General features: G+C 40.3%; 1 protein-coding gene across 2 annotated transcripts; it reads right to left on the minus strand.

The window, feature by feature from the left end:
- Positions 1 to 3,786: 3,786 nt before the first annotated feature.
- On the minus strand, positions 3,787 to 27,089 carry OPRM1 (opioid receptor mu 1). Of its 2 annotated transcripts, none has more exons than XM_053974352.1 (4): positions 26,770 to 27,089; positions 12,780 to 13,132; positions 11,299 to 11,819; positions 3,787 to 5,743 (listed from the first exon to the last, which is right to left on the minus strand). In XM_053974352.1, exons 1-4 carry the CDS (start codon positions 27,087 to 27,089, stop codon positions 5,711 to 5,713), a joined length of 1,227 nt encoding a protein of 408 aa, XP_053830327.1. In that variant the 3' UTR covers positions 3,787 to 5,710. The 2 variants fall into 2 exon arrangements, with proteins under 2 accessions (XP_053830327.1, XP_053830326.1); XM_053974351.1 differs by having other exon boundaries at positions 3,787 to 6,249.

A 27,089-nucleotide genomic window follows, 5' to 3' on the forward strand; every position in this document is an offset into this window, starting at 1 on the left:
TTCTAGACTGTATTTTATTATTGACATATGTTAGTTTAGGGAGTGGAAGAGATTTGCTGAAGTTTTGGCATTGTTACCTAGAATCTACTGCAACTAGTGACCTGCATTATTACTTTTAAACCAAAACATTGTGAAAATTTCTTTAGATGATGTTTTGCTCATAGGCAAATTCACCAATCCAGAGATTTGAAAGCTGAACCCAAATTCTACAACCTTCTGTTCAGACTGTCTACAAAGGCTGTCTAGTCTTTTACCAAGTCCAAGTGATCCGAACACGTGATGTTTTGCTTTAAGAAAAGTGTGGACGGAGAGTATTAGTTGAATAAGTTGAAATCCCATTACACCTTCATGATACTTCTGTCTAAAACGTTTCTAGTAGGGATGTATACAGAGGAGCCACCTGAATAGGCCATTGCTTTACTTCCTACTGATTGCAATTCATTTTCTGACTGTTTAAAGATCCCCTGCTATTAAAGAGGCTAAAACTTCCAGATGGTGAAGGGTCTAGAGCACAAGTCTAAGGAAAAGTGTCTGAGGGAACTTGTGGGTGTTTAGCCTGGAGAAAAGGAGGCTCACGGGAGACCTTATCGTTCACAGTGACTGCCTGAAAGGAGTCCCAGCTAACAAATGATGGGATGACAGGAAATGGCCTCAAGTTGTGCCAGGAGAGGTTTAGATTGGATATTAGGAAAACTTGCTTCATGCAAAGGCTTGTCAAGCATTGGAACAGGCTACCCAGGGAAGTGGTTGAGTTCTGATCCCTGGAGGTATTTAAAAGATGTGCAAATACAGCCCTTGGGGACGTGGTTTAGTGGTGGGCTTGGGAGTGCTGGGTTAATAGTTGGGCTCCATGATCTTAGAGCTCTTTTCCCACCTAAGTGATTCTATGATTCTGTGATTGTACTTCAGTTCAACCAATAGGCATAAGTACAGGTAGTGTGTACAGTTACAAGCACGTGTGTACTTCCACTGCTACTTCTATTTTCACATGGTTAACATGGGGTTTCCCTGCCACATCTAGCGCATGCTTTTCTTGGGACAGAAGAAGAGCTTTCTTACAATTATCCCGTATTCAACTTCCAAATTGCAGAGATGATGATTGCAGTATAAAAGGCAGCACAAATGCTCTATCAAACCTTTTAAAAAATTAATTTTCTGTTGCTCTGTAATAAACTGCATCAAGACATGAACACAGAGGGAGGTTATAGTTATTAGCAACACCAATGGGAGACCCCCTCCATTCAGAGTTCGTCTGGTGATGATATTCATCTTCTCCATTACCAAGAATTAATGTCAATGAATGAAATTTTGATCCCTCATAAGTGGATACTATGATATGGTCTGATTCTCTCTTGAAACTAAAAGTCTCGTAAACATTGTATAACAACTTTTTTTGTTAGTGTTATGATGCTACCATTCTCTGTTTTTATCTAATTGCATTATGGCACGTGGAAGCAATCTTGATTTCTAAATCTTTCAGAGCAAGAAGTTTTGTCTGCCTTCATCATCAGATCACATTATCACATTTGGATCTACCAGATTGTATTTATCCATCTGACTCAATGTACAGGACTCTTGAGAAGAATAAGCTCTTCTGATGCTGCCTACTGACAGCATCACAAGGGAAAAATAAAATAGATATTTATAGAAAGAGACTGTGACAGTAAATTGATGTGCAGAAACAATGTGATGCATCATTTACATGTGACCAGTGTATGCCTGGAGCCTGCCTGTTCCCTGTTCTTTTGTCTTGTCTTCTCTGGAACATCAGATACATGAAAATATCACAGTGAAGGAATACAAAAAAAAGCAATTAAAATTGAACAGCCTATATAATCTCCGCACTATTGAGTAAACCAAGCAAACATTTAATATAAGAGGTTTGAATATGTACATTTGCAGAATTGGTAAGAAGTGGGAGAGAATTTAGATGATCCTGAACTAAACTGCACCTTATTCACAAATATCTTGCTTCTTTGAAAAATTCAAAAGAAAATAACTAGTTGTTGGAAATCTATGGGGGAAAAAGAAAGGAGAAGAATATGATCCTGTGTCAGGTGAAAAGTTCAGCCAAAGTCTAAACACTTTTTTCTTCACGTTATTTGACAAAATGTAGTACATGGAATCACTGGGAATCAAGGGAAAAATTTTAAAAGATCAGGAGAAACCGCAGCTGGTCAAATTAGGAACTGGATACCAATAGAAAGTAAAGTGCTGATCTTACTGCCTGGTTTGGAGATTTCAGTACTGGCAATTCCCAGATGATATATTTTCCAGGCAGTTAACAGTCCTGACACAAAAGGCATCACTTTGATCCTACATGTTGAAGAAAATGTTTGATGCAAAGCAGAAGCTGCAAGAACGTCTTTCAGTTTGTTTGTACAAAAAGGCTTTCAAGAGAACATGATCTTAAAAATATAGTTCTGAGAAAATCAAGTAATGTAGAAGTAGGTCACTTTAAAAAAATTATTGAATGGTCTTTGGAAAATCAGAGCTGAACTGTTATTTCATAAATTTGGCAAAACACTTATATAGAAGACCTTACATAGTAAACTTCTTTGATCAAAAAGACCCCAACACCCCAAAACCTGTGAAAAATAAGTAGTAAGGATAGGGACACCTCCTGGAGGACTGTGTCTGCTGGCAACCCACACAGGGGCAGGGACCCACTGGAGGCCACCAAAGTAGTTTTTTTACCACTGCAGTTGGCATATAGTTGACTTCCAGAGTTTTTCCTGATTACCTGAATCCTTATGGTTAATTATCAAGGATTAGTTGTGACTGTTTTGCCCATGACACAATCCAGTATGAGTGCCCTATTTTTTTATTAATTTGGAGATAAGGAAGGGCATGATGTAGATTTCTAAGGTTTCTTCCCATTATTCAAAATGAGAGCCAGATGCCTGTAGCACAGGTAATCCTACTTATGCTGCCTTGACTTTATTAACCATAAATCCAAAAGGTGGGGAGTTTAGCTGCTGAGCTCTCCCTTCCCTTTTTCAGCTGAGTGAACCTGCACAAGCCAGCTCAAAGCCAACTCAGCTGCATATTTCTTCTGCTAGAGCATCTGTAATTACAGTCAGCTACATTCCAGCTTCAAGAGAGACAAACTCACACAAAGAGACTTGGGTTCATGGAGTCTATCTCTGCAGTGGAAAATGTCAACTCAATTTTCCTCTTCCCTTCTAAAGAGACTCCTTCAAGTCAATAGGGAATTGGCTGATGTAATTGCTAAGACATTCTCCATAGTATTTGAAAAGTCATGGCAGTCAGGTGTAGTCCCAGGTGACTGGAAAAAGGGAAACATTGCATCTGTCTTCAAAATGGGTAGAAAGGAGGCTCCTGAGAACCAACATATCAGCCTCATCTCTGTGTCTGGGAACATCATGGAACTCCTAGAAGTTATGTCAAGGCACACATGGGACATGGAAGTGTTTTGGGACAGCTGGGATGCTGTCAACAAGGGCAAATCCTGCCTGACCAACTTTGTGGCCTTCTACGATGGTGTGCCTACATCAGTGTGGATTAGAGAAGGGCCTTGAGTGTTATCTATCTGGACATAGGTGAGACTTTTGACATGATCTCCCACAGTGTCCTTCTCTCTAAATTGGACACATATGGCTTTGATGGGTGAACTATTCAATAGATGAGAAACTGCTTGGACAGCCACATCCAAAGAGTAGGGGTCTAAGGCTCAATGTCCAGATGGACAAATGGTCTCCGTCAGGGGTCTGTTTGCAATCAGTGTGCTATTTAATGTTTTCACCACAAACATGGACAATGGGGTTGAGTGCAAATCCACAAGAAACAGAGACATTTTTATTAAAGGTTTACAATGCAGATACAGAAGTTGTGTAATAATATGCTACTTACTGCAAAGCACTACCAATGAACATTCAAGCCTTATGGAAAAAGAAGACATTTTTCTTATTTTTTGCTAGTGCTCTGCTAATAAAATTTACTTCCTCATATCCTTAAACCATCAAGGCTACAACATTATAACTGCTAAACATATTTACAGTCAGGTTTCTCAACTGTTGGATTGCAGAAACAGAAAATGTCCTTAAAAATATTTGGCTGTCTGCTGGCAAGTCACAGTATTTTGCCTGTGTGCTTCATGCAAAGTAAAGAATAAATAATGGCTTCAATTAATTACATAAATTTTGTGAAAAGCTGAACTTTTGACTACTCACAAAACTAAGATCTTAAGTTTACTTAAACACATTTTTGGTCTATCAGTTAAGACTTTCCAAATATTCATTCAATATTTTAAAAATTTTTGATTGTTGTATGTGAGCATGTCAGACTACTCTGAATCCACCAGGTAGTAATTATGACATAGGATGTTAGTCCACTTAAACCTAGTGTATACTATGTAGGTTTTGTTATTTAAATAATACTGCTGTGAGGTGCAAAACAAGGTATCAACTTCTTCCAAGTGCCTATCTTATGATGTTTAAAAATTAGATGCAAAACCTCCTAGAATGGAGATGATTCTGGATTAAACTTTCATGATGGCCATGAGGTGATACAGCTAAAGTAACTCAAAATTAAACATAAATTCATATGACCACACAGTTGAATTTTCAACAGAAAGTTAAAAAAATTAAGGCACTTCTGTTATATCTAGCTTCATATTCTGCTAATGTATAGGCTACATATTTAGCTTCAACACCATGATGAAACTCCAATAATCCTTAAATTTACAACTTGCAAGGATTTGGTCTTCAATCTTTATTATGCAGTCTATGGCAGAAACAAACAATTTCACATTATAACCTTATTGTTACACAGACTTTAACAATGAAAATAAGAAATACATTTTGGCTGCAGAAAGAAAAAGACAAAAAAAAACCCTCAAAAAACCTGTTCCATATAGATGTATTTCAGAATACACTTAAATTCATCAAAGTACATTTTCCCCCCAGTTAACTATTGATAATTTATTTACAGAACAAGTAACAAACAATGTCTAGAAAATGCCATTGCACCACAAATTATCTACATGGATATTTCTAATCTTCATACTAGAAAACAGCTAAGAAGGCATTTGCAGCACATTGTTTCTTCCTGAAATCGTAATGTGTTTTAGCAGCTAATACAAAATGCAGATGCAGACTGTATTATGTTAATTAGAAAAGCAAATATACTACCAGTTTGGTTAAGAAAAAGTAGATGTCTAGCAAATTGTCGTTTAAAATTTCTTTTTTAAAAAAGGTCTAATGCATGAACTGCTCCAAGTACTTCACATAGGGGCTGTTGTTTACTTACAAATTGAAAATGCTGCTGACAGAGCAGCTGAAATTTGAGAAACTACTTGAAAGAGAAGACATCATCAGCCTGCGCAAGCTGTGACAGGCTTATAGCTACATTTTTATTCACAAAGAAATTTATGTTAATCTATGCTATTTTGGGGATCATTTGACAATCAGTAACAATGTAGAATACTTTCTTTTACTCACCTCTTTTAGAAGAAGTGATAGCTCATTGTTTTGATTTTAAGGTATTTTTTAAATTTATGTGAAATAGAAGCAGAAGATGAAGCTTGGAGGGTTTTTTTGTGGTTTTTTGTTTTTGTTTTGTTGGTTTTTTTCCTTTTTGTTAAAGGATCTCTGAAAAAAAAATCCTTTGAAACTGCAGAACATGCAACCCTTGTAAGAAAAGATCTCTTGAACTACAAATGTGTTGTTCTATTTGACCTTGTGATACTTCAGCACGTAAATAACCTGCACAGAAAACACCTCTACAAATAATTTTAAGAGTAAATAGAGTGTACCCAACAGTATTACAACTTCATATCCCATTATTTTCCATCCTCAAAAGCTCACCTTATTTTTCAAACTATAGTTGTCTAGCCTTTGAAGTTTTGTTTCCAACCTCCTTTACCACCACTGTAACTTACCAAGTGCATGTCAGGTTGCTACAGGCACAGTAGCTGTGTTTTAGACTACTGTATATGCTCCTGGTAAACAGGACTGCTTTGAACACTGGAACCTGGAAGGCCCCTGTATCTCCTGGCTCTGCTCGCTGTTACATTTCATGCTTCTGTTAAGTGCAATACAGATGTGCTGCAGAAGCAATTTTTGACAGACTGGAAAAGCAGGCACTTTCCTCTGTGTTTTTTTTTGAGGGAAAGCATATCCTACATGTTCCCACTAGCACTCTGTGGCACTGGCAACTGCTCTGAGAGCCATGCAGCAGGAGACCCTGTCACGGCAGTGGAGTAGTTTCAGCTTCTTGAAGTTCCAACTGAAAGGAAAGAAATTGCAAATACAATGAACAACTGTGATATCTTCCCACCCACAAGACTGCGTGTGTGTGTTTTTTTAGGAGGAATTTATTTCTCATTTGCAGCTACTGTTCTAATGTTATAAAGCTGAGCACACAGCCCAGAGTAAGACAAGACTATGCTTTTGTCTGAAGCAACAGATGAAATGATCACAAAGAAACATTAGTAGGTCTGAAATTTGGATTAGAATTAGAATATACTTAGTATCAAGCCAGTTGTTCTCTTTCTAGGGAAGAACTCTCTAAGAATTTCATGAGCATGGAAAAATTTCACTCCCTCTCTGTATTCTTTCTGTAGCAGTTACAGGGGAATTACTGCTTCAGTTGAATACATTCTGTGCTCATATCAGAACAGTGTCTAACTTCTGGATTTTCAGTTATAGTCTAGTTTCAATTCTGCGTGAGGTGAACTTACATCAGCAAACAAACCCAACAATCCCTCAGCCCTGTGTGTGCATAGTCTCCACACTGAGTGCTACTTGCATGTAGGCACGGTAGCACTACAGATCTTTCCACCAAGAAAACCTGCTTGCTGCACAGCATGTTCTGAAAGGCTGCAACCCCTTTTTGCTCAGCAAATTTTGTACCAGAACCTGTTAAGAGCTGGGTGGGAGACAGTGCAAATCAAGGGTTTATGGAATTGAAAGCATAGACACAGATGGAGCCTGGAGACTCACAAAGAGCCCGTGTCAACGCATATCAGCTACGAAAGAAAGCCCAGTTTTAAGGATCTATTGAACTTAGACAAATGTCTCATAGATGTCGCTATCTCACCAGAAACAGGCTGTTTAAAAAACCAGTACTTTAAAGTTATTATTGAAATACAGTATAATTCACAAAGGAGATGTATTAATTTTCTAAAAATACACAGGAAGGCAATTCTCTGTTAATACAGGTAGATGTGAATCTGACAAGAAGCTGCCCATTTTCTTTTCATGTTTCTGCAACAGGAATCACCAACATTCCCCATATTCATTCACAGTGGGTCACATAGCACAAGAAAAATTAAGAAGCAAGAAAACACTTTCTTCATTCATTTAATCAAAGTGAAACTGGCTTTGAATTTTTTCCTTGTTTTAACTTAAAAACTTTTTCTTGAATCCAATATCCTTTTTATTTCTACATGTGGCTGCCAGCCCAGGCAGTAAAGGCAAAGCTTTCGGGGCTGAGCCTTTTGTTATTGAACATATGTGAGGCCTCATTTTCAGCATATGGGGAGGATTTACAGTTTCCATTAGGGCATTTAGACATTTCAGTAGTTGACAAAAAAACAGCATCAGAAGCTAAAATTGAAAAGAAGAGTTACACACTAAAGTCCTGAAGATGTGCCTGTACATGATTTCCTTAGTTGCTTGGATGCATTCAGGTGAAGCTGCTATAAAAACAGCTATAAAAATGGGTCACAGAGAAACTAATCCACTGAAACAAATTAAATTTCCCAGATTTCTATAATTATTAATAATCCACTTCCCTAATTATTTAGGATTTTTAGTTATTAATACATAGATACTAGCAAACCCTCAGTTTTCAGGGAAAAATAACTATCAATTGATTTTAAACTCAAAAAATTAAACCTTCTTCTAATTTCAGAGATAAATTGATGCAGAGAGTCTCTGAGCATCTGAAGTAAAAGCCATTTCAATACACTTGCCAAGATTTTGATATGAATCAGTTAATGTCAACAACATCAAAAACTCTCAGCCATTTGCAAAAGTTACTATTTGGTCCTTCATTCCCCTCCCCTGCCAATACATTTTCCCCCCAGGATTACATCACTCCTTCTCCATGCAAATTCACCTATAAGATTGCATAAAACCTCCTGAAAACTATAAGCACTTAATCTTGACCTTTTTGGTAATGCCAAGGAGCCACAGACCAGGCCCAAGGCCACTATATTAACTCAGAATAATATGAATATTTATGATGTTTCCTGTGGTGCTTTTGAAGTGGTAGAAGACACTGTTGTTCCTTCCAACAACTTAAATACTTAAGAGTGTCTATTCTAAATGCTTTTAAATGCTTTAAGAGTGTTAGGCCTTATGATTGAGCCTTGCAGTTCTCATTTAGCAGGAGAAAAGAATTCTGACTTGGCAAAAAAGCAACTTGTAGAACATCTGTTTCTTAGAAAATTATATGAAGTGTGCCAAGTACTGCACAACCTTGCAATTACAATTCATACCAAATGCTCTCCAAGGCCTTGTCTATACAAGAAATACCTTGTCAGTATACCTCAATCAATAGATACACAAGCTAGACTTTCTTTTACAGAAAGCACTTACCTGTAAAAAGAATACCCTGTCTATAGAGTTTACACAATCTCACTGTCTGAGAAAATATTGGTGTCTGTCTTGGGGTTTATTTTCTTTTTTCTTTTCTGAGAGCTAAAGCTGCATTCACTCTAGGGCCTTTTGTGTTTAAAATAATAATATAAAAATATTAGGAATTACATTTTTAGTTACTATTCCAGAGAACCTTTTTAGTGTAGATTAATTCAACAATCTTGTCTCTCATTCTGATAAAAGCAGACATCAAAAAATATCTCTTACATAAACATTTGCAGGAGAAAAAAGATAAATTAATATTGAGCTTTGAACACAGCTTACTGTGAATGTATTCTATAGACACTGTGGAGAGTGAGAAAGACTGTACCAAATAGCTGCTGAGCTGAACTCCAGGGAGAAGGCCCAGGTCAGCTTTCAGGGAGCACATCTGGCAGAAATAAACTAATGGCAGCATCAGCAGCTGCCAAAACAAGGACTGCAGGAATGGTGGTGAGGGAAGTGGAGTTGGCCACTCCAGAGTCTTTCAAATATCTGAACATGCAAAGTCCTATCCATCCACCTATGAGGACCTGAGCTACCAAGTGCTGGCTTCTTCTCCCTGGCTCCGGGGAAAACTGATGGCTAATTGCTAGGAAGAGCTACCAAAGCAGTCAAACAATTTCTTCCAGCTCTGCATGCACCTTTTTTGTTCTCTGCAGATTGGTTCTTTGCAGATTGGTTCATGCAGTTTCCATCCTTACTGCCTCACTTGGACCTCATTCCTTATGTTTCCCTTTCTCCTCAGCATTCTTCCTCTCAGCTCCGCTTCCCTTCAGAGTCCTTCCCTTCTCTTCTCTTTATATATGCTTGATTTCTTCATAACTAATTTATTTAATCACTATTCCCTGAAGGGAAAAAAAAAACCCTAACCAGCAAAGAACCCAACTACAGGACTAGTTTCCTCCTTATTGCCACTCTCAAGATCACTTCACTTGCTTGCTCCATCCTTGCCCCAGCAGGCTGTCTCTCTTGGTGGTGTAGGCTGAAACATCTCTCTGGGAAACATCATCTTCTATTCTGTGCTTGCTCAGTTCTCAGGGAAACAGATTTTATTTCACTCAGCCTCTAGGCAGTACCACATTAATCTTTTCTGTGGGTAGAAGTTTAGAAGGCTACAGCTCTCCTAGAAGTAATATAAAGATATATAACTAAATGTAGAAAATGGGTGCATACACACTGCACTCTACAAAGCTGGAATTGTACTAGACAGAAATACAATCTTGCTGTCAGACACATGCACAAAATTGACTCCATTGAGGCTTGCAAATGCATTATTAACAGATGAATGTAGTAATTTGCTACACCTAGTAAATACTACACTACATACACACACATATATATGTGCACCTATGCCAAGTTTGGCAGTTCTGCTTCACCACCAGACTGAGCAGGTGCCAATTTCACAGGCCACAGTTTGGCATGTATGACTCAGACACAGGTGAACAACACCCATTGTGGATGCTTAATAAAGCTTCTCGCTTTAGCCCTTCTCCCTTTAGACTTCCCTCCTCTTTTGTGGTGCAATTACTGTTTAGTCTCCTTGGAGATGGGAATACTTTTATTTGGGCTATCTGGCAGCAGCTGAATATCAGGCAAGTAGCTGCTTTCACAAGAACCCACTGAGTTCTGCACCTTGAGGAGGCAGCCAGCTTGTGGCTGAAGTGGCAGCAGTGAGAAACTGTTGTATGAGCAACCGAAGTATATTGCTGAAAGGTGATAACGGCAATGAACCAGGCTTATGCCTTTTGTTCTTATTTTTAAGGAATTACAGAGACAACTCAAACTTCTTCTAGTGCTTGCTGTGTGCTTGAATTACTTTAATGAATGCTAAGATTTACTTTCCTGTTTTGCTGAGAGATGAAGCTTTGAAAATCTCAAGACCACAGTCACAGGACCGTGGATATTGAACATGTACAAAACAGCTTCTTTGCAAAAATAGGCTGAATAAAAAAAACACAAACAACTCTTGTTATCTGATGTGCCATAAAATCCCTACTTCTTAAAGGCTTTTTCTACATGGAAAAGGTATTTTCTTGGTATACCTGAAATGGCAAAATGGCACATTAGTATTTAACATGTGTGTATATATTTTCATATATATATATATACATATCTAACCCCACCTTATTCACCACATAATTATCTGACACAAGAATGGCATATAGACAAGCCTTGGTTTATCTCTTGCATGACTTTCAGGACAAACAAGGCCAGGTAGGACTTCTTTGTACATCAATCAAAGTGAAAAGGTAGAGGTTTTTTTTTTTTTTTTTTTTTTTTTATTCCCTGTTGCAATGGGAGAAGATGAGAGATCTGTATTCTGTCCCACTCCTGCCTCCATCAGCAGACAAGGAGCATGAACAGGTAAATCTGTGTTTTTCAACTGTGGCAAACATCCTGCAAGTGAAACACTGTTTTATGTGCTTTGTACATGCATGCATGCTGGACCCAGTCACTCAAGGTACCCTTCAGAACCCTTGGCTTCTGAGCATCAAGCAGGGCAGAGAACAACTTAGCACCATGCAGGACTGGGGTCTCTGTGTATGCATACACCAGTTTCAAATACAACCTTGAGAGCGTTCAGACCTTCCAAAAGCTACAAATCAGTGTACATGGTAACTTCAGAACACATGTCATCTCCAAGCGGGTGGCCTGGATCCAGAGATGACATCTCCACTGCTAGTCATACCTGGTGGTTAGTCCTATCCACAGTGTTGGCAGTGGAAGCATGGTCACGAGTGTTTTGTCGGACTCGGGTGGAGTTTTGCTGCTCAATGGTTGAGGAAGTGGGGATGCAGAACTCTCTGAAACACCTTTTGAAATTCTCATCTAGAAATGCATAAAGGACTGGATTAAGGCAGCTATTTGTATACCCTAGAGCAATACAGAAGTGCCAGGAGACAGTCTGGAAAGTAGTTTCTGGGATGTTGACCAGGGCTTTAATGATAACATAAATGTGGATGGGAGTCCAGCAGACAATAAACACGGCCACCACTACAAGAACCATCCTTGTGATCCTCCGCAGGTTCCTGTCCTTCTCTTTGGAGCCGGATAACATGCGAACGCTCTTCAGGCGTAAAATCATCAGCCCGTAACACACCGTAATGATCAGGACTGGCATGATGAAGGCAAAGATAAATACACAGATTTTCAGGAGGTTCTCCCAGTACCAAGCAGGGTGGGAAAATGTAAGTGTGCAGTCAATTGAACCTGAGGAAAAGGAAAACAACAGAGAAGAACATTCAGGTCAGTTTTTCATTTGCTTTTCTTTAAACCTTTCTTTAATTAAATATCACAGGCAAATATATTAAGACTTTACACCTAAGTAAACATGTAAAATGAAGCAATCTGTGACCTGTCATTTGCACAAACATTGGCAGGATAGAGTGCTGCAAAACATGCATGAAACGTGAGTTAGGAAAACAAAACCAAATTAACATGCTCTCTTTTGCATATTATGGCTTGGAACTTAATGTATACTAAACAAGGAAAAGAGTTGAACTGTCATATATGCTTAAACTTTGACTGATTTTCACTTACAATATAAAACATGGTGAAAAGAAGGATTGTTAAGCCACCATATATGCTGAGCGTTTGGGCATTTCGGGGCAACGGAGAAGAGAACGACATGATGCTTTGGTAACTATGCACTGTGGAAGGTCTGGATTTAGGCTGACATGCTGTCACTGCCCCTTTATGGAAGGTCTTGGAGCACCAGTGGTCCAGAAAATGCTCTCTGCTCTGTATCATGTCCTGCCAGACAGGGTGTAGCATATCTATGACTGCCAGTGGGAGTATCCTGGGTAAAGCACAGGCTCCTGTGCTGAAGGACAACACAGAACTGCCCCACAGCAGAAGGCAGGCAGGCACAGATCATTTTCCAAACACTACAATAACCAAGTGGGACAGCAAGACTTGCATGGACCCACTGAAGGAGCTGGAGCTGCTTGTTGTAAAACACAGATCACATGCACTGCTTGTCCAGTGATCACATGCACTGCTTGTCCAGTCAACTACAGCAAAATTGTTGAAGGGGCTCATTTTCACTGATACTTGCTTTACACAGGTTGGAGGTCAGAAGTTAATTCAATGCCTCTACACGACAGTGAAACAATGCAGAAAGGAGTTGAAATGCTGAGTACTCAATTTAGGAATGAAAGCCAGACTTACCATGCCTGTATTTAGTAGTTGCCATGAACATAACTGGCAGGCCAATGGCAGAGGAAAGAATCCAGTTGCAGATATTGACAATTTTGGCATTTCGGGGGGTACGGAAATCAAGGGCCTTAACTGGGTGGCAAACAGCCACATAGCGGTCCACACTCATGGTGCAGAGTGTGAAGATACTGGTGAACATATTGTAGTAGTCTATGGATATAACAATCTTACAAAGGATGGTACCGAATGGCCAGGTTCCCATCAAGTAATTCACACTCTGGAATGGCAGAGTACTTGTTGCTAGGGCATCTGCCAATGCAAGATTGAAAATATAAATGTTGGTGGCAGTCTTCATTTTCGTGTACCTAGAAAAAGAAATTGGCAGAGCATGTGAATGACCACAACTGACATTATTAAGTAAAACTGAATTCAGTGCATCATCTATAAGAAGTTTCTGTAAAATAATGTGCTAGATACTGTCAAAGATCACATTTTCTGCTTTTAGCTATGATTCACCTACATGTTGGCAGTTCAGTGTGACATCAGCTAAAGGGTATATGGAAGAAAAAACTAATTTAACTTGTGCAAAAGGAAAAGATACACATAGAAGAAACAATATTATAGAAGCTAAATAATTGAGAAACTGAAAAAATTGAATGTACAGATCAGATACTGTACTACATGGATAGATTTTCTGTACCTGCTGATGTCATGCCAAATATCATAACTATGGTCTGTAGAAATAGAAAATTAATTTCTAGGTTGTGAAGTAGTAATGTTGTCATTCCAAATGAGCAGCACTTGAGACCCATTTTTTATGCGGATGCTGTACTTTTGCAGTGGTACAAAAAAAGTTTCAATTTAAGTAATGTTCCTGGCCATTCTGCCCTGATTGCTGCTGAGGTTGCTGGGCGCTGTGGCTGCATGGATTTTGGGGGGGTCAGATGGCTTGCTCTTTTGATGAAACTTCCTTCCGTTTCTGCAAAACTAATAAGCAGAGTGTTTGATCAAACATTTTACAATTTATATAGTGTTTTTCAAGAGGAATAGCTAATTTCAAAAGACCTGTCAAGGAACCTGCTAGGGAAAGCAAAATGTAAAATACACAGTTTTGAGGGTTTTATCTCTCTGAATGAGATCTCTTCAGAACATGAGTCAGTTGCAAAAAATCCCAATTAAAAGATTGTGTAGGAAATGTGCATTTGGAACTTTTCTTTGGTAGGTTGTGCAGAAATGCAGATTTCATGTTGAATGGACCTAGAAAGCTTTAATGATGAACATTTGAAGTCATTGGCACTGGATCTGTTCTGTCATTTTTCGCCCTGCGCACGAGAAGGCACTAACAATCCTAATTTCAATTTAGGGTGGTTTTAAAAACAGATTTTCAAGTAGATACAAATGCTATCTTGACTGCTGCCTTGAGAAAGTATGAGTTGAATATAATACTTTCAAGTTGTAAATAAACTCCATATTCTGAAAGTCCTGTAAAAACTTTTCTTACTCCATTTATATAGCAAGTTCGTAACTAACACAGGAGGAGGTAGATGCTGCAAGCATCTACAACTCTCTCTTCTGGAAACTGGAAAAAATATACAAGATTGCAGTGTGGGAGAAGTACACAATAAAAGCTACAGCTCTAAAAACTGTTTGGAGGGAGGACAAAATATTTCTTGGGCAATTTGCTGGAAAATCTTCCAGATAAAGAATGAAAGCAGCAGCATTTATATTTTGTTATTAATATCTCTCCAAAGGTCTGAGATATCCAGGAGTAGCTGAAGGTGCGTCCAGAGCTAACCTGAAGGTTTGATTGTGTTGTGAGCAGACATATCCAGCTTGCTCCCACCTGATCTGCTCAGGCCAGGACAGCCACAGAGGGGCAGTGGCTCTCAGCTCTGCACAAACAGGCAAAGGTGACGAGGGTTCTGTGCCCTCACCCGGGCTGCTGATCCCTGCTCAGACCTTAGATGATTGCCTGCCTTCTTCACAGCTGGACAAGAAAGCACACTTGGGAATGCTGCTCAGTGCTGCTGCCATCACACGTGATTCTGGGACAGGTCTGCCTGGAGAGCATCGTCAGATAATAATGACAATGCTTTGTTATCAGTAATTAAAGCCATTATGATTTAAAAGGAATGCTTGACACAGCAAAAAAGCCCAAACCATCAACCAATATGTAAATGACTTTCAGGTTAGCATGAGAAAGGATGGACAGAAAAACACTCTGAATAAATAGAATTAAGTTTCTTAAGTGGGCCTTATCCCACTTAAGTGCTGCATATTTTCCAGTTTTGCTATCTAATTTTTGTTGTCAGTTTAAGTTTAAAAGTTCTTGGAATTGCTTTGCTTAATGGCCTCTATAGACCATTAGTGAAGGGTTTTGCTTGATGTACTCTATAGTCTTTGTATTTCTAATCATGCTGTTCTTACAATGAATAGAAGCAGAGCTCTTACGGTGATAGAAAGTATTTACTTCCACCTGCTGCCTAATCAACAAAAGCCTATTGAAATGCACAATATTCTTTTCAGTGAATTCTATGAGATTTGGATGTTTCTCTGTACAGAATATTTAAAGATTTTATAAGGGGCTTATTTCTGCAAGGTACATTTTGTAAAACATGTATTTTTCCAAATAAGTAGATTATCAGTGTCCCCCAGGATTATTTTTTGGCATGAACAAATAAATACCAAAGCAATTGATTAAACATCATTTTAACAGCATGAAAAATAACAGTCAATCAAAATGAAGTTTTTCAAAGTCTTGATCTTAGCTGTTATTATACTTTTTGCTAAGGTATCAGTCTACCTATTTGAACAAGCAGAACAAACATTTCCATTATCCAGACACAGATGTATATTTGATGCTATTTCTACAGTTGAGAGGGACTTAGTAATACCAAAATTTATAATGAAATACCAAAATTTATAAATGCAATCTTTTAAAATACTGCTTTCACACTTTTATTCAAACTTACTGGTATTTAGATTACATTGAAATTTCATTGTTTAAAACATCAGGTGTATTAAATTCTGCACAACAATGAGCAAGGTTGCAAGTGAAGACAGAAGTTTGCTTTGGGTGGCCTTAGTTTTATTTTACAACTTTGCAATGTAAAGACTAATAGAATGTGATGAATCAGGGGCTTCTTGTGAATATTTAGTGCAATACTGCTCTTGGTATATATACAAATTAATTATGCTCATTATAATACTGGCACCTACTAGTATACCCCTTCTAATTCCTCAGTGCAGGTTTTGTACCATAAAATATCTGTTCATGAACTGTTGTTTTGCTGGTAATAGTAGATGATAAATCAGGTTTACAACAGCAAGAACACACTTTATGCCTGTCTAATTTTTTAGGGAAAGCTCAGCCTTGTCTTTATCTTCAATCCTACAAAGCTTTAAAGTAGACTTCAAGTTTGAAGACCTGAGCTATACAGGTCCACTCAACTGGGATTTGCTTGGAACAAGAAAAAGCAATGGAGAAAAGAGTGAGAATTCAGCTCAGATACTCACCATGTTCCTAGCATTTAAGGATTAATAGAAAGTCTTGAAATGGATCCCTCAACTATCTGCCCACGGGCCACTTGCAGTTTGTAAACCAAATAAAACTTTTGCCAGATTAACTTCAGAGAGACTCCAGCTCCCAGGTGTAACAGCACGTTGGACAGGAGCCAGGAGCACCTTCCCTTCCATTTCTCATGCAACAGGAGAGACGTGATCATGTTTGTGACTCTCTGCAAAGACACCTGCCATTGCCCTGCTTCTGGCCTGTCCACTCCAACAGTTTAATTACCACCTTCAAATATTTTTTAAGAGTCTCTTCTTTTAAGCTTCTTAAAATTTAATGAAATCTTTAGTTTGCATCACAGCTTATTTAGGCCTCACAGAGTTTATACTGCTATTGTAGTCTATACAACTAACGTAGTCATGTCCCTACTGCTCCCTGGTCAAGTGGTTTACATCCATGTGGATTGTTGAGATATCCCCTCCTCCAAAGCCTTCTGCCCTTCTGGACCAGAGCATCCTTGGACCAGCAGGCTGGTGCAAAGAAGCTAGAGAGGTCCACATTTAGCTCAGTGTAATACAGAGTATAATAATAATAATAGTAGTAATAGTAATAATACAGATAAATTATTGTTATATGCTTATATTATTATTATTATAATAATTATTATTAATGATAATTATGCAGCTCAGAATAATACATAACATTACAAATTAATTAAAAAATTTCCTCTGAATAACATCAATGAGGAAGAAAGCAGAAAGTCTTTTGCACTTAGGAAATGGGCTGGTCGATGACAGACTGGTAACAATTACTTTCAGCAACACAAAGGCATGCAAGGTTTTGCCTACAGAATGCTAATTTGGAGACACTTCAAGAACTGTGTTTAAGTTCAGCACAAAATACATGAAAAACTGGACAAAATCACCAGAGATTCACTGCAGAAAGCAGTCACTCTCAAAAATGGTTTGGCTGCTGAAAGAAACAGCAGCCAACAGTTAGGTCTTGCATACAGACAACCTGACATAAATCTTCTTGATGCTGGAGATTAGGTTAGCATGTCCAATTCATGTTCTTCTTGCATAAATGACTTGTTAAACAAACGAAGAATCATTATGTGCATACATTAGATTAGTTGAGGTTGCCTTGGGTGGGAAGATTAAAAACATGTTAAGTATGCCTAGTTGAATCAATTTAAATTATTTTTTTCCCCATGACTGTTCTGGTGCACCTTTTATATGCAACTCAAAAACAGTAGGAAAAAGGGATTTTCTTGCATGTTTTCTTGAGATATCAGGTACTTTCAATTTTTCTTGAGCCCTTAAAGCTTTGAACAAAGTCATGACATACTCAAGGTAATCTGTAAAACCCTGAAAATTTTTTCTGTCTGCCAATCCATTTTTAATATTTAACACTGAAATAAAGTCTCTCAAGCCACATTCTGGAAAGTACCTTTGAGCTAAAGGGCTTCAAATGATGGAATTTACTGATGTCCGTCTATTTTATTATCCTTTTCTTCCCATGGTAATGGGTCTCCATAGAGTGAAAGACCCATACTGTATCTCAGCCACAGCTGTGACGTGTGTTGTGGCAGGCCATAACCTGTTAAAAGTTTTGAAGTCATATATATTCTGGAAAGGTCTAACCTTCCTGTCTGTGAGCACATGATTTAATCAGCTTGTAAACTTAAATCTTTGATTTTTCTATTAATGGGTACTTTTGAATGCTTATTCCTTAAGCCATTTAATTTCATCTCTGGCTATAAGCACCATGAATTTGTGCACACCCCTGATAGGTTATTAGGCAGTAAGGCCACTCAGATTGGAGGTGCCATGTTGTGGTTAACAACCTCTGCATCCTTTTGATGTATATTCTACTAAAGAGATCTTATACAAGGCTGTAATTTAACATAGTACGCCCTGAGTGAACCAAATGAACAACAAATTGAAAAACTAAAGAAAACCTTAAGCAGTTATAATAGAGCTGAAAGCAGTCACACTTGGTTGCAATGAAATTGTGCAATTTGCATCACATTCACTTACTTCCTGCACCCATCCTGAGTTTGGGGGTAAAAGCTGAAATGGGTGAGTGAGGAAGCTTTTACTGCCTTTAAGAAAGACAGCTGTTGCTGTTCCCTCCTGTTAAAGCCTTGCATCCCGACTGCCAGCTGTGACTTGTCACGTGGTTTAATTAGAGATGAAAAATATTAGGCGTCACTGAGGTGTCCAGGCATGACATACTGAGGGAGTGCAGTAGATCTAAGATCAAAGAGTTTAGTTATTTTACATACTCGGTCATACTTCACGTACATTGTTCTGGATCAGCTTTCTCTCCTTTCTTCACTCACTGGCAAGGGGCTGTCCATTTTCTGAAGGAGTCTGAGCATATAGGTGGTCAGTGTGGGCCTCAGCACAGGGCAGGGAACTGCTGGGCTGTAGTTGCTTCAGTTGCTACCTCTTTTCTCCCTAACAATTTGTTTTCCCACTCTTTCATCACTTTATTCTCCTCCATAGTACAAATGAGATTCGGCCAGAATGTCACCAAAGTTTACTTCTCTCAGGTTACCTTGTTAGCATCTTTGACTTCCCAGCTTATCCCTTCCTCTCATTGGGACAGTGTCAAGGCATGTGCAGATCCAGCAGTATTTGCTTACAGGATGCAGGAGAAGCAAGCAGAGCACCTGGGAAGTAGCACCAGCTCAGGGCCATTTTGCTTGTAGTCAGAACCCATCATGAATTTATCTCATACCTCAGCTTTGGGAGAGGGTGAGCTAAACAAAAACCTTTTAGGCAGTCACCTTTAGTTTTCAATGCCAGTCTTTTGGGAAATGACATGGAGTTGTGAGGGCATCTGACTCATCCTGTTTTCCTGTGTTGGGACTTTGGACTAAAAATTACTTGCTGCTGTCTTTCTGGCTCTTCCTGATTTTATTTTTTTGGCTACTGAAAGGCATAATATAGAAGTTTTCTTTCTGCTACTTAGTTTAAGCCAGTGAGTTTAGTCCCTACACAGAGAAAATAAAACAAGCTCTTCCCAGACATCATAAAAAGCTACTTAATGATAAAAAACAAATGACAGTAATAAGTATGCTTCAGTGCCCAAACAGTCATTTGCTGGTACACTTCCTTCCCTTCCAGCCTAGTTGAACAGGGGGAAAATTACCTGCCAATTATTTCAGAACTTAATCTGGCCTGTTTGTCAAACCACTTTTATTTGACTCTCTGTTTGCCTGGGGCTGAGGCATATATGGGTCTCCAATAAAGGTCATTGCTTTCATGGTTATTGTGTAACATATCTCTCTGAAATAAATCAATGGTGCTAAAAAGGCTAACTACAATACATTTCCATTATCCAGCAGCAGGTGCTTATTGTTGAAGGTTTTGCTTTGCTAGGAAGACATATAAAGGAAAACTGTCAGTATATTCAATTTGACTTTTTCCCCCCTCTGCCTTCAGGGAAATGTGATTGAGAGTAAAACTGCTGACTATACCTCTGATAACAGATAATGTGGTGACATTTTCCTAGAGGGGACAAGTTATCAGCTACTTTGTCTGGTTTCCAGGCACTGGTACCCGCTCCTGCTCTGTATACTGATCACCTGAGATAAGGACTGTACATGAAATATCCCCGGTCAGCAGGGAAGCTGGCAGGGAAGCCTTTGAAGATAGTTTTAATGCTAGTAGATGTGAGATTCCTAAAGGTGTGGTAGGGAACAGCAGGTAATCAATCCCCCTGGTCAGAGGGTAGCAGAGAGGTGGCATGGGGCTGGAGGGCAGGCCATACACAGACTGTACAGACCAAAGTACCGCCAGGCATACAAGGTATGGCCTCTTGCATGCAGGAGATTGGGATCTTCTTGTGAAGCTGTTGAGAGGGATCTGGAAAGGAGCAACAGAGGTGAGACAAAGGAACTAGAGAGAGAATAAATGAGGAGGAAGGCTTGCCTATGATGTGGGGAGAAGGGGAAAGAAAGCAATGGTGAAAGATGGCATGAGAGGAAGAAGGAGCACAGCTATGTGGTATGTGAAAAGACCAAATCAAAAGTACTGGAAAACATGGACTGAGTCTCTACAAGACAAGGATGAGATTGTGTCTGAAACTGTGGCTGAGGGAGTTCCTAAGACCACAATCTTATGAGAGTGATTTGGGTAATTGGCTCCTTAGATGATTTTTCTATAGGGGCAGCACATCCCAGGGCTGAAGATTAGCACTGTGACAACTGCTGCTCCCTGTTCTCCTTTAAAAGAGACTTCACTCAGTTGGAACTGCTCCACACAACACGATGAGGAGGAGGAGATGTTCCACTTTACACAAACGTTTTTGTTCTCAAGTTTTATTCCTGATCTGAGATACAAAATCTTATAGCTGATAATTGAACACTTCTCAGCAAGAAGGTGGAAAAAATCTATTTCATGTCCTTCACAGTTATTTGATTAGCTATGGTGCATCATCCCTACCTTTTTTTCATCATGTAAATTCAAAGGGAAATATAAATAAAATTTAGAAGTGTTTAACATTAAATGGATAAATCAGAATGCTTATCACAGCTTTGCTAACCTGTGGAACTCCTTGAGAGTGAACATCATTAAAAGCCCACTTCCAAAAAGGACTAGAGGTCTTTGAAAGATAATTATAATATTCCCACTTTCAATACCATAAACCCAAACTTCATTATATAAACCAAAGAAGACCTAGATGGTTATAAAAAGAGCTTTCTTTGAGATCAGGTTAAGCACAAAAATTCAGAAAATAGTTGCTTTTGGATTTTTTAAAAATATAGTTACATGAGTGGATTTGTACTTTGAAGAGACTTATCAAGCATTGAAAACTTTTCCCTTGGAATCATAATGAAAATAAGTAATTTTCTGAAATGTCTGTTAATGAAGATCTCTACAACAACCATCTTAGAACACCTAAGCTTAAAAACAACAAAATTAGAATCCGTAAAAATGCTTCACATGTTTGTTTTGAAGCAGTTTTGTTTAGTAGTGGCAATCTTTGTGACCTTCTTCTTCCTATCTTATTTTTGATCCTCATTTTTTGGGGAGTACTGCATGTTAGAAATGTCCACAAAAAGCTACTGAATAAATGCTGATGCAAACTGCAGCTCAGAAACTCTCTGCAGTCTAAAAGTCTATTAGAAAGATACTCACACAGTTTTGCCCCTATTTTTTCCATTCTGTGACTAAACACCAGCTGCTGGCTATGGCTAGAAAAGAGGCTAGTAAGCTAAATTATGGTTCTGTGACATTTGGACTTCCACCATATTATGTTTGAGATTTTTGTAAATATGTCACCTTTTGATCTAGAAAAGTTATAAAAGCTTATCCACAGTGTTCAGCAGAAGTTATGCTCAATGGTTTGGGAAAACACTGTAAATTAAAATAAAATAAAGCAGTACTTCAGGATTATGTTAGCTAAATAGCTAATTAGTCATTAGCTTGCTAGTAATTATGTAATGTAAGCAATACATGCATACAGTATTTTCTACCCTTAGTGAAGCCTCGAAAAGTTGGTTACTTTTGATTATTTTTATAAAGAAATTTAAAAAAATCACGAGGAAGTGTTTAACACTATTTTTTCATGGCAGCCATTACTATAATGTCAATCCAGGAAGAGTACAGTCAGTGGGATCCAACAGCTTTTTACAGGCAAATTGAGTGAGAAGGGTTGTTTCCTGCTCAGAACTGCCTGGTGGTAGGCACTAGCAAAGCCAGAGCCTGGCTGGGCTGGCACGCTGTCCTGTGTGCAGGAGTTCACTGGGACTGGGGCCAGGCACAGGGTCTGGAGATGAGTCTGGGGCTGCAGAGCTCCCACTCATCCCTCAGGTGTCTCTGCTTCCTCAATGAGATGGGTGTTACCGCCAGGTTGTAGCCTCATGTATTTTTGGTCAAATTGTCATCATGTCTGTAAAAACATAATTTAAAAAAAAAGAATATAGAAGTATACATTCCATTTTATCTGTCTGCTTTCCTTCATCTTGAGGGAGGGAGGGGAGCTGCTTGCTAGTAAAACATTTACCCACTAGCAAAGGTTGGTAAACTCTGTCACAAACAGTATGCAAACAGGGACACCTGCCTTTCTGTAAGGGAGGATGCTGAGGGTCACCCCCTTGCTATTCTGCTGATTTAATTCAGCTCCTCTGCTGCTCCCTCAGTTCTGTCCCCAGGTCTTCTCTGGCTGGTGCTGTGAGCTCTATTAATTCATAATTGACATGACTGGATAAGGCTGCTGAGGCTTTCAGGTCTTAGCACAGGGGTGGAACCTTTGCAGTCAGTGGAACAGGGCAGGACACACACTCACACAAGCAATGCTGTGCAAATGCAGAGAGGTTCATGAGGCTGTGGACAGAAAAGTGGGAATTTTATGCACTTCTTTGTTTCTAAGCTCCCTGATCTGAGCTGCTACAAAAGATGCTGAAGGTCACCTTACATACAGCATCCATAACACCATGTCACCTTGCAAACCTATTTTTTAGAAATACTTGTTTTGCTTCGCCCACTTTCAAGCTTAAGATAATGTACAGATTTTTTTTTTTCTCTAAAAAGACTCTACACTTTTGTGTACAGGTGTGAGAAGATTTATTCCTCTGGTGATATCAATTATTTCTACAACTGAAATTTCAACTCTAAGTCTGTTCTACTTAATAAAACATTTTTTCTGAATTGTAAGTAAACTCAGCTGAACCAGAGTTTTCAGTGCTGAACAGTCTTTCCAGATTAGATGACGCTTCAGCCACAGCTCTTTTTTTTTCCAAAACACTAATAAGAGGCTGTTTTGAGACACATAGAAAGCTTTCTCTTAATTTCAGAGAGAGGATTTCTTCGACTTCTTTCCCTGTTTGCCTTTTTTTTCCTTTAAAGCACTGTAATAATTTACTCAATGAAACAAGACATTTCCTACCTCTACAAAGGATTGCGGAGAACCTGAGACCCCTTTGTTGTATGTAAAACATTTCTAGCAAAACAAATGAGGAATCACTCTGAACTTGAGTGACTTCAGCGGCTGTTGGTGGAATTACAGTTCTCCCAGAGCATTTGGATTGTGGAGGACTGGGGCCTCTGTGAGCTATTCCTCTCTTCTAGACCCGTGATGCTTAAGAGTTTAATCTAGGATCTATTGCAGCTTTCTAGCATATTACCTTAATCACAAGGCATATTCTTATTTCCACTCTAATTGTGAGATTAATATCCCACCGACTTGATGGGAAAGCTGCAACAGCCTTTGGATTACTGTGTAAATTAATTCAATGCCACATGGTACTAATCGTACACTGTTTTCTTGTACTCCACAGCAGGTAGAAGTAGCATTTGCTGTTGATATATCCATAACAACAATGTATTCATATTAGTAATTTACACTTACACAAAGCACATGAGGAAAACAGATAATAAAAATTCTCTATAGATTTTTTTTCAGATTACAGGAAATTTATGGCTAGCAGTAAAACCTATTAAACTACTACTGCTGTCACTTGAAGGCATTTTTTGGTACTTGAGAAAGGAAACACTTCAGTGTTAGTAACATGAGGTTAAGCCTCACACACTACATATAAAACATGTAAATATTAATTCAAGGATGAAAGCATTCAGCTGAACAGGAACCATCTGGAAGAATGAGGAGGGTGGATGAGAATACATTAATTATAACGTAATGTGTATAAATTGGAAATCTTGGAATGCATTTGGTCAGTCTGCTTTGCACAAAGAGCCTTCTTTTCACATTGATAATCACAATACATTTCTAACTCCTCCTTGGACATATCTGCTTTCTGACCTCTGTTTGCCCCAGCAGAGATAGCAGGGTGGCATTGTCGGGTGATGATAGTTCCTTGTCACGCCAGCTCTCACACAGCTCTGGCTCCAAACCCCTGGATTTGCCTCATGTGGAAAAATTTTAAGAGTAATAATGTTTATAAAAATGATATAATTATTTTAAAACTATTTCCAAAGAAACCAAGCATGAGATGTTAGCATGCAGCACACTTGATCTGAAGTCACTGTTGCTTTCACTGGGGCTGGACTCTGAAAGATGAGTAGGACAGTTTCAAACATCTAAGCACCTACCTCCCAACTCCTAGTATTTTCAAGACAAACTAGATACCAATACTATTCAAAAATGTTAATTTTTAGTAGCCTCAATTTCTTTCACAATTAATTTGAAGTTCAATATTTTGTTCTTCCTGAGAAGACATGATGGGAAAGGCAAATAAAGAAGGAGAGTTTTATATGATGACAAATTCAATCCAGTGAAACTCTGGCCTCTTACGCATAGTTGGATGCAAGGAGGCATGAATGTGAACACATAGGGTCACCATTTCATAGGCTCATATTCTGATTTGAAACACTTTCAAGCTAGTATAGCTTGCAGCAGGAACTGCAATCACTAAGTTCCCTATTGCTGACCAGATACACTACACGTGCAGAGAGGCACAGAAAGAGAATGTATTTTTCTGTTGCTTAAGCCACAGATCCTATTCAGCCATTAGCATGTAAATTCCTTGTCATCCCAACTGCTAAACAGCTGTGTGGTGTTAATTTGGAACAAATTCTGTCACACCAAAAGCTGTTCTTGCAAAGGAGATGTGAGGTTTGCCATAAAATTCCTGATGGTTTTGGACAAGCCACTTAATTTGTGTTTTCCTCTGTAAAATGAAAATATATTTTTGCTTTCTGCTATTGCTTCTGGCTTTTGTTTGTAAGTTGTCATCTCAGGGAAAGATGCTTTCTTTAGATAGGAATCTAAATACAAGTGCCTCATTAGATTTGGCTTTGTGGTGCAAGTGTAATTCAATTAATTACTGTAAGAAATATGAACCTAGTAAGGGTTATGTCCAGGATAATAAATACATAATTCCAGGGACAAGCTGGAAGCATATTTCTCTGCTGACAGCTATCCTGTCTCTGTTACATTGTGCATCTGCTTTTCCTCCCAGAGGAATGCATTCAATACTGCTACGGTGGTTGCAGTCATGCCCCCACTCAGAAGCCTTTCTGCAATGTATCCTCACACAGATAGCTTGAGTTTCAGACTGACCAAAACCACAAGACAGAAGAGAATCTCCCCAGCTCTGGGCATGCAGCTTCTAAAGCATAGTTAAACCCACAAGGCTTCTGAACTGCTCTAGTCTGAACCACTGATGGATATCACTTGTGTTCCCACTAGGTCTACCAGATGCACAGGCTTTGCAGTGACATCCCTAACACGCGCTGCATCCTCCATCCTGCTGCAACACCCCACTGTGACCGCGACCCTCATCCCCAGCTTTCTACAGCTGGCACTGCTTGCGCTGCACCCACGCACCACAAAGCCGCCCGCTGCCGCTGGTGTGCCAGTGATGCCAAGAGACAACCCCGGTTCCTGCGGGCCCGACTTCTCGGGCAACGCAGAGCTCAAAGGGAGAACGGACGCTCCGAACGAGGCGGGGAAATGGAAGTGCTGGGGCTGTCCCGATAGGAACGGAGCGCGCCCCTGGGCCACCCCTATCTCCCCCCTTAAAAGCGCCCGCCGAGCTCTCCAGGGCTCAATGGATGCTTCGTTTGGAAACGACGAGCAGCCGCGAAGGGAGATGAGCTCAGTCGGCCCCGTCCTGTCGCGATCCGCCGTCCCGCTCCCGGCCCGTCGCTCCCGGGAGGTGGCAGTGTTCCCTCACGGAAGCCACCTGCCCAGCTCGGCTGCCAGGCCGGCAAGGGAGCCTCTTTTCATCTCCCTCTCACTCGTTTTCCGCTCATTTACGGGCAATGGATTTATCGCGCGTGATCTGATTTGTAACAGCCCCACTGGGGGCTTTTTGTCTTGCGGGCGTGAAAGTTGCGAAGTGCCGCAGCACAGCCGGAACGCCGGGATTACAGAAAGCGGTCGCGATCACCGCATGCGTATTTATACACGTGTATACGCATGTATATCTATACACATATATAAATGTATTTCAATATACACATATAGATCTAGACATGAGGCAGAGGATCTCCAAACATGGCCACAGAGAAGTGTTTAACCGCAGTGCCATTTACATTTTGTTCGTGCATTTGGGAGAGGTGGGTGGAAAGACAGGTGGATGCGTGCCGGCTATCCGTGTACCACCCCGTACCCGTACACGCTCACAGGCAGTGGCTACAGTCCCTTTAAATCCTCGCTCCTAAGGGGACAGGTCCAGGATTCAGGCCCCGTTGGCCAGAGCCACTCGCAGAGGTGGGCAGCTCGGAGGATCCTTAGAATATCCTCGGACGCGCAGCGGTTTCTGGCGGACCGGCCGCCCCTCACTGCTCCACCTCAAGTTTCTCTTCCCCTGTCACCCGCTCCAGCTCTTTATCAAAAGCCTCCTTCCTTTTCCGCGGGGGCCGGCGCCCGTCCGCACCCCTCAGCGCGCTGCCCGGCGGAGGGGAACCGCAGCATCCCCGCCGGGACACCGTCCCGCATCCCGGCTCCGGGCGACGGGGTTCCGCCCCGACGGCAGCGGCCGTGGGCTGCGGGGCGGGGCAGGGCGGCACTCACCTGACGATGACATACATGACCAAGAAGTTGCCGAAGAGCCCCACGACGCAGACCACGGAGTAGAGGGCCATGATGGCGATGGCGGTGACGACGGAGGGGCCGCCGCCCGCGGGCGCGCAGGGCCCGCCGCCGCCGGCGCTGCCATTGCCGCCGCCGCAGGGCTCGGAGCGGTTCCAGTCCAGCGCCGCCGAGGCGTTGCCCCAGGCCGGGCAGGGCGGCCCGGGCGGGCGGCAGGCGGAGGCGTTGGCTGCGAACGGGACCTCCAGGGCGCCGGCGAGGAGCGGGGCGGACCCGTTGCCCAGCAGGTAGGCGACAGCCAT

This window comes from Vidua macroura, chromosome 3 (assembly GCF_024509145.1).
Source record: "Vidua macroura isolate BioBank_ID:100142 chromosome 3, ASM2450914v1, whole genome shotgun sequence".
Lineage (NCBI taxonomy): Eukaryota > Metazoa > Chordata > Aves > Passeriformes > Viduidae > Vidua > Vidua macroura.

Excerpts from the sequence above, each read along its gene's own strand:
- OPRM1 (XM_053974351.1), bottom strand. The coding sequence starts at position 27,089 with ATGGCTGTCGCCTACCTGCTGGGCAACGGGTCCGCCCCGCTCCTCGCC. Across the intron at positions 13,133-26,769 it reads GTCATGTATGTCATCGTCAG|GTACACGAAAATGAAGACTG; the intron begins GTGAGTGCCGCC and ends TTCTTTTTCTAG. Across the intron at positions 11,820-12,779 it reads AACTACTAAATACAGGCATG|GTTCAATTGACTGCACACTT; the intron begins GTAAGTCTGGCT and ends CCTTTTCCTCAG.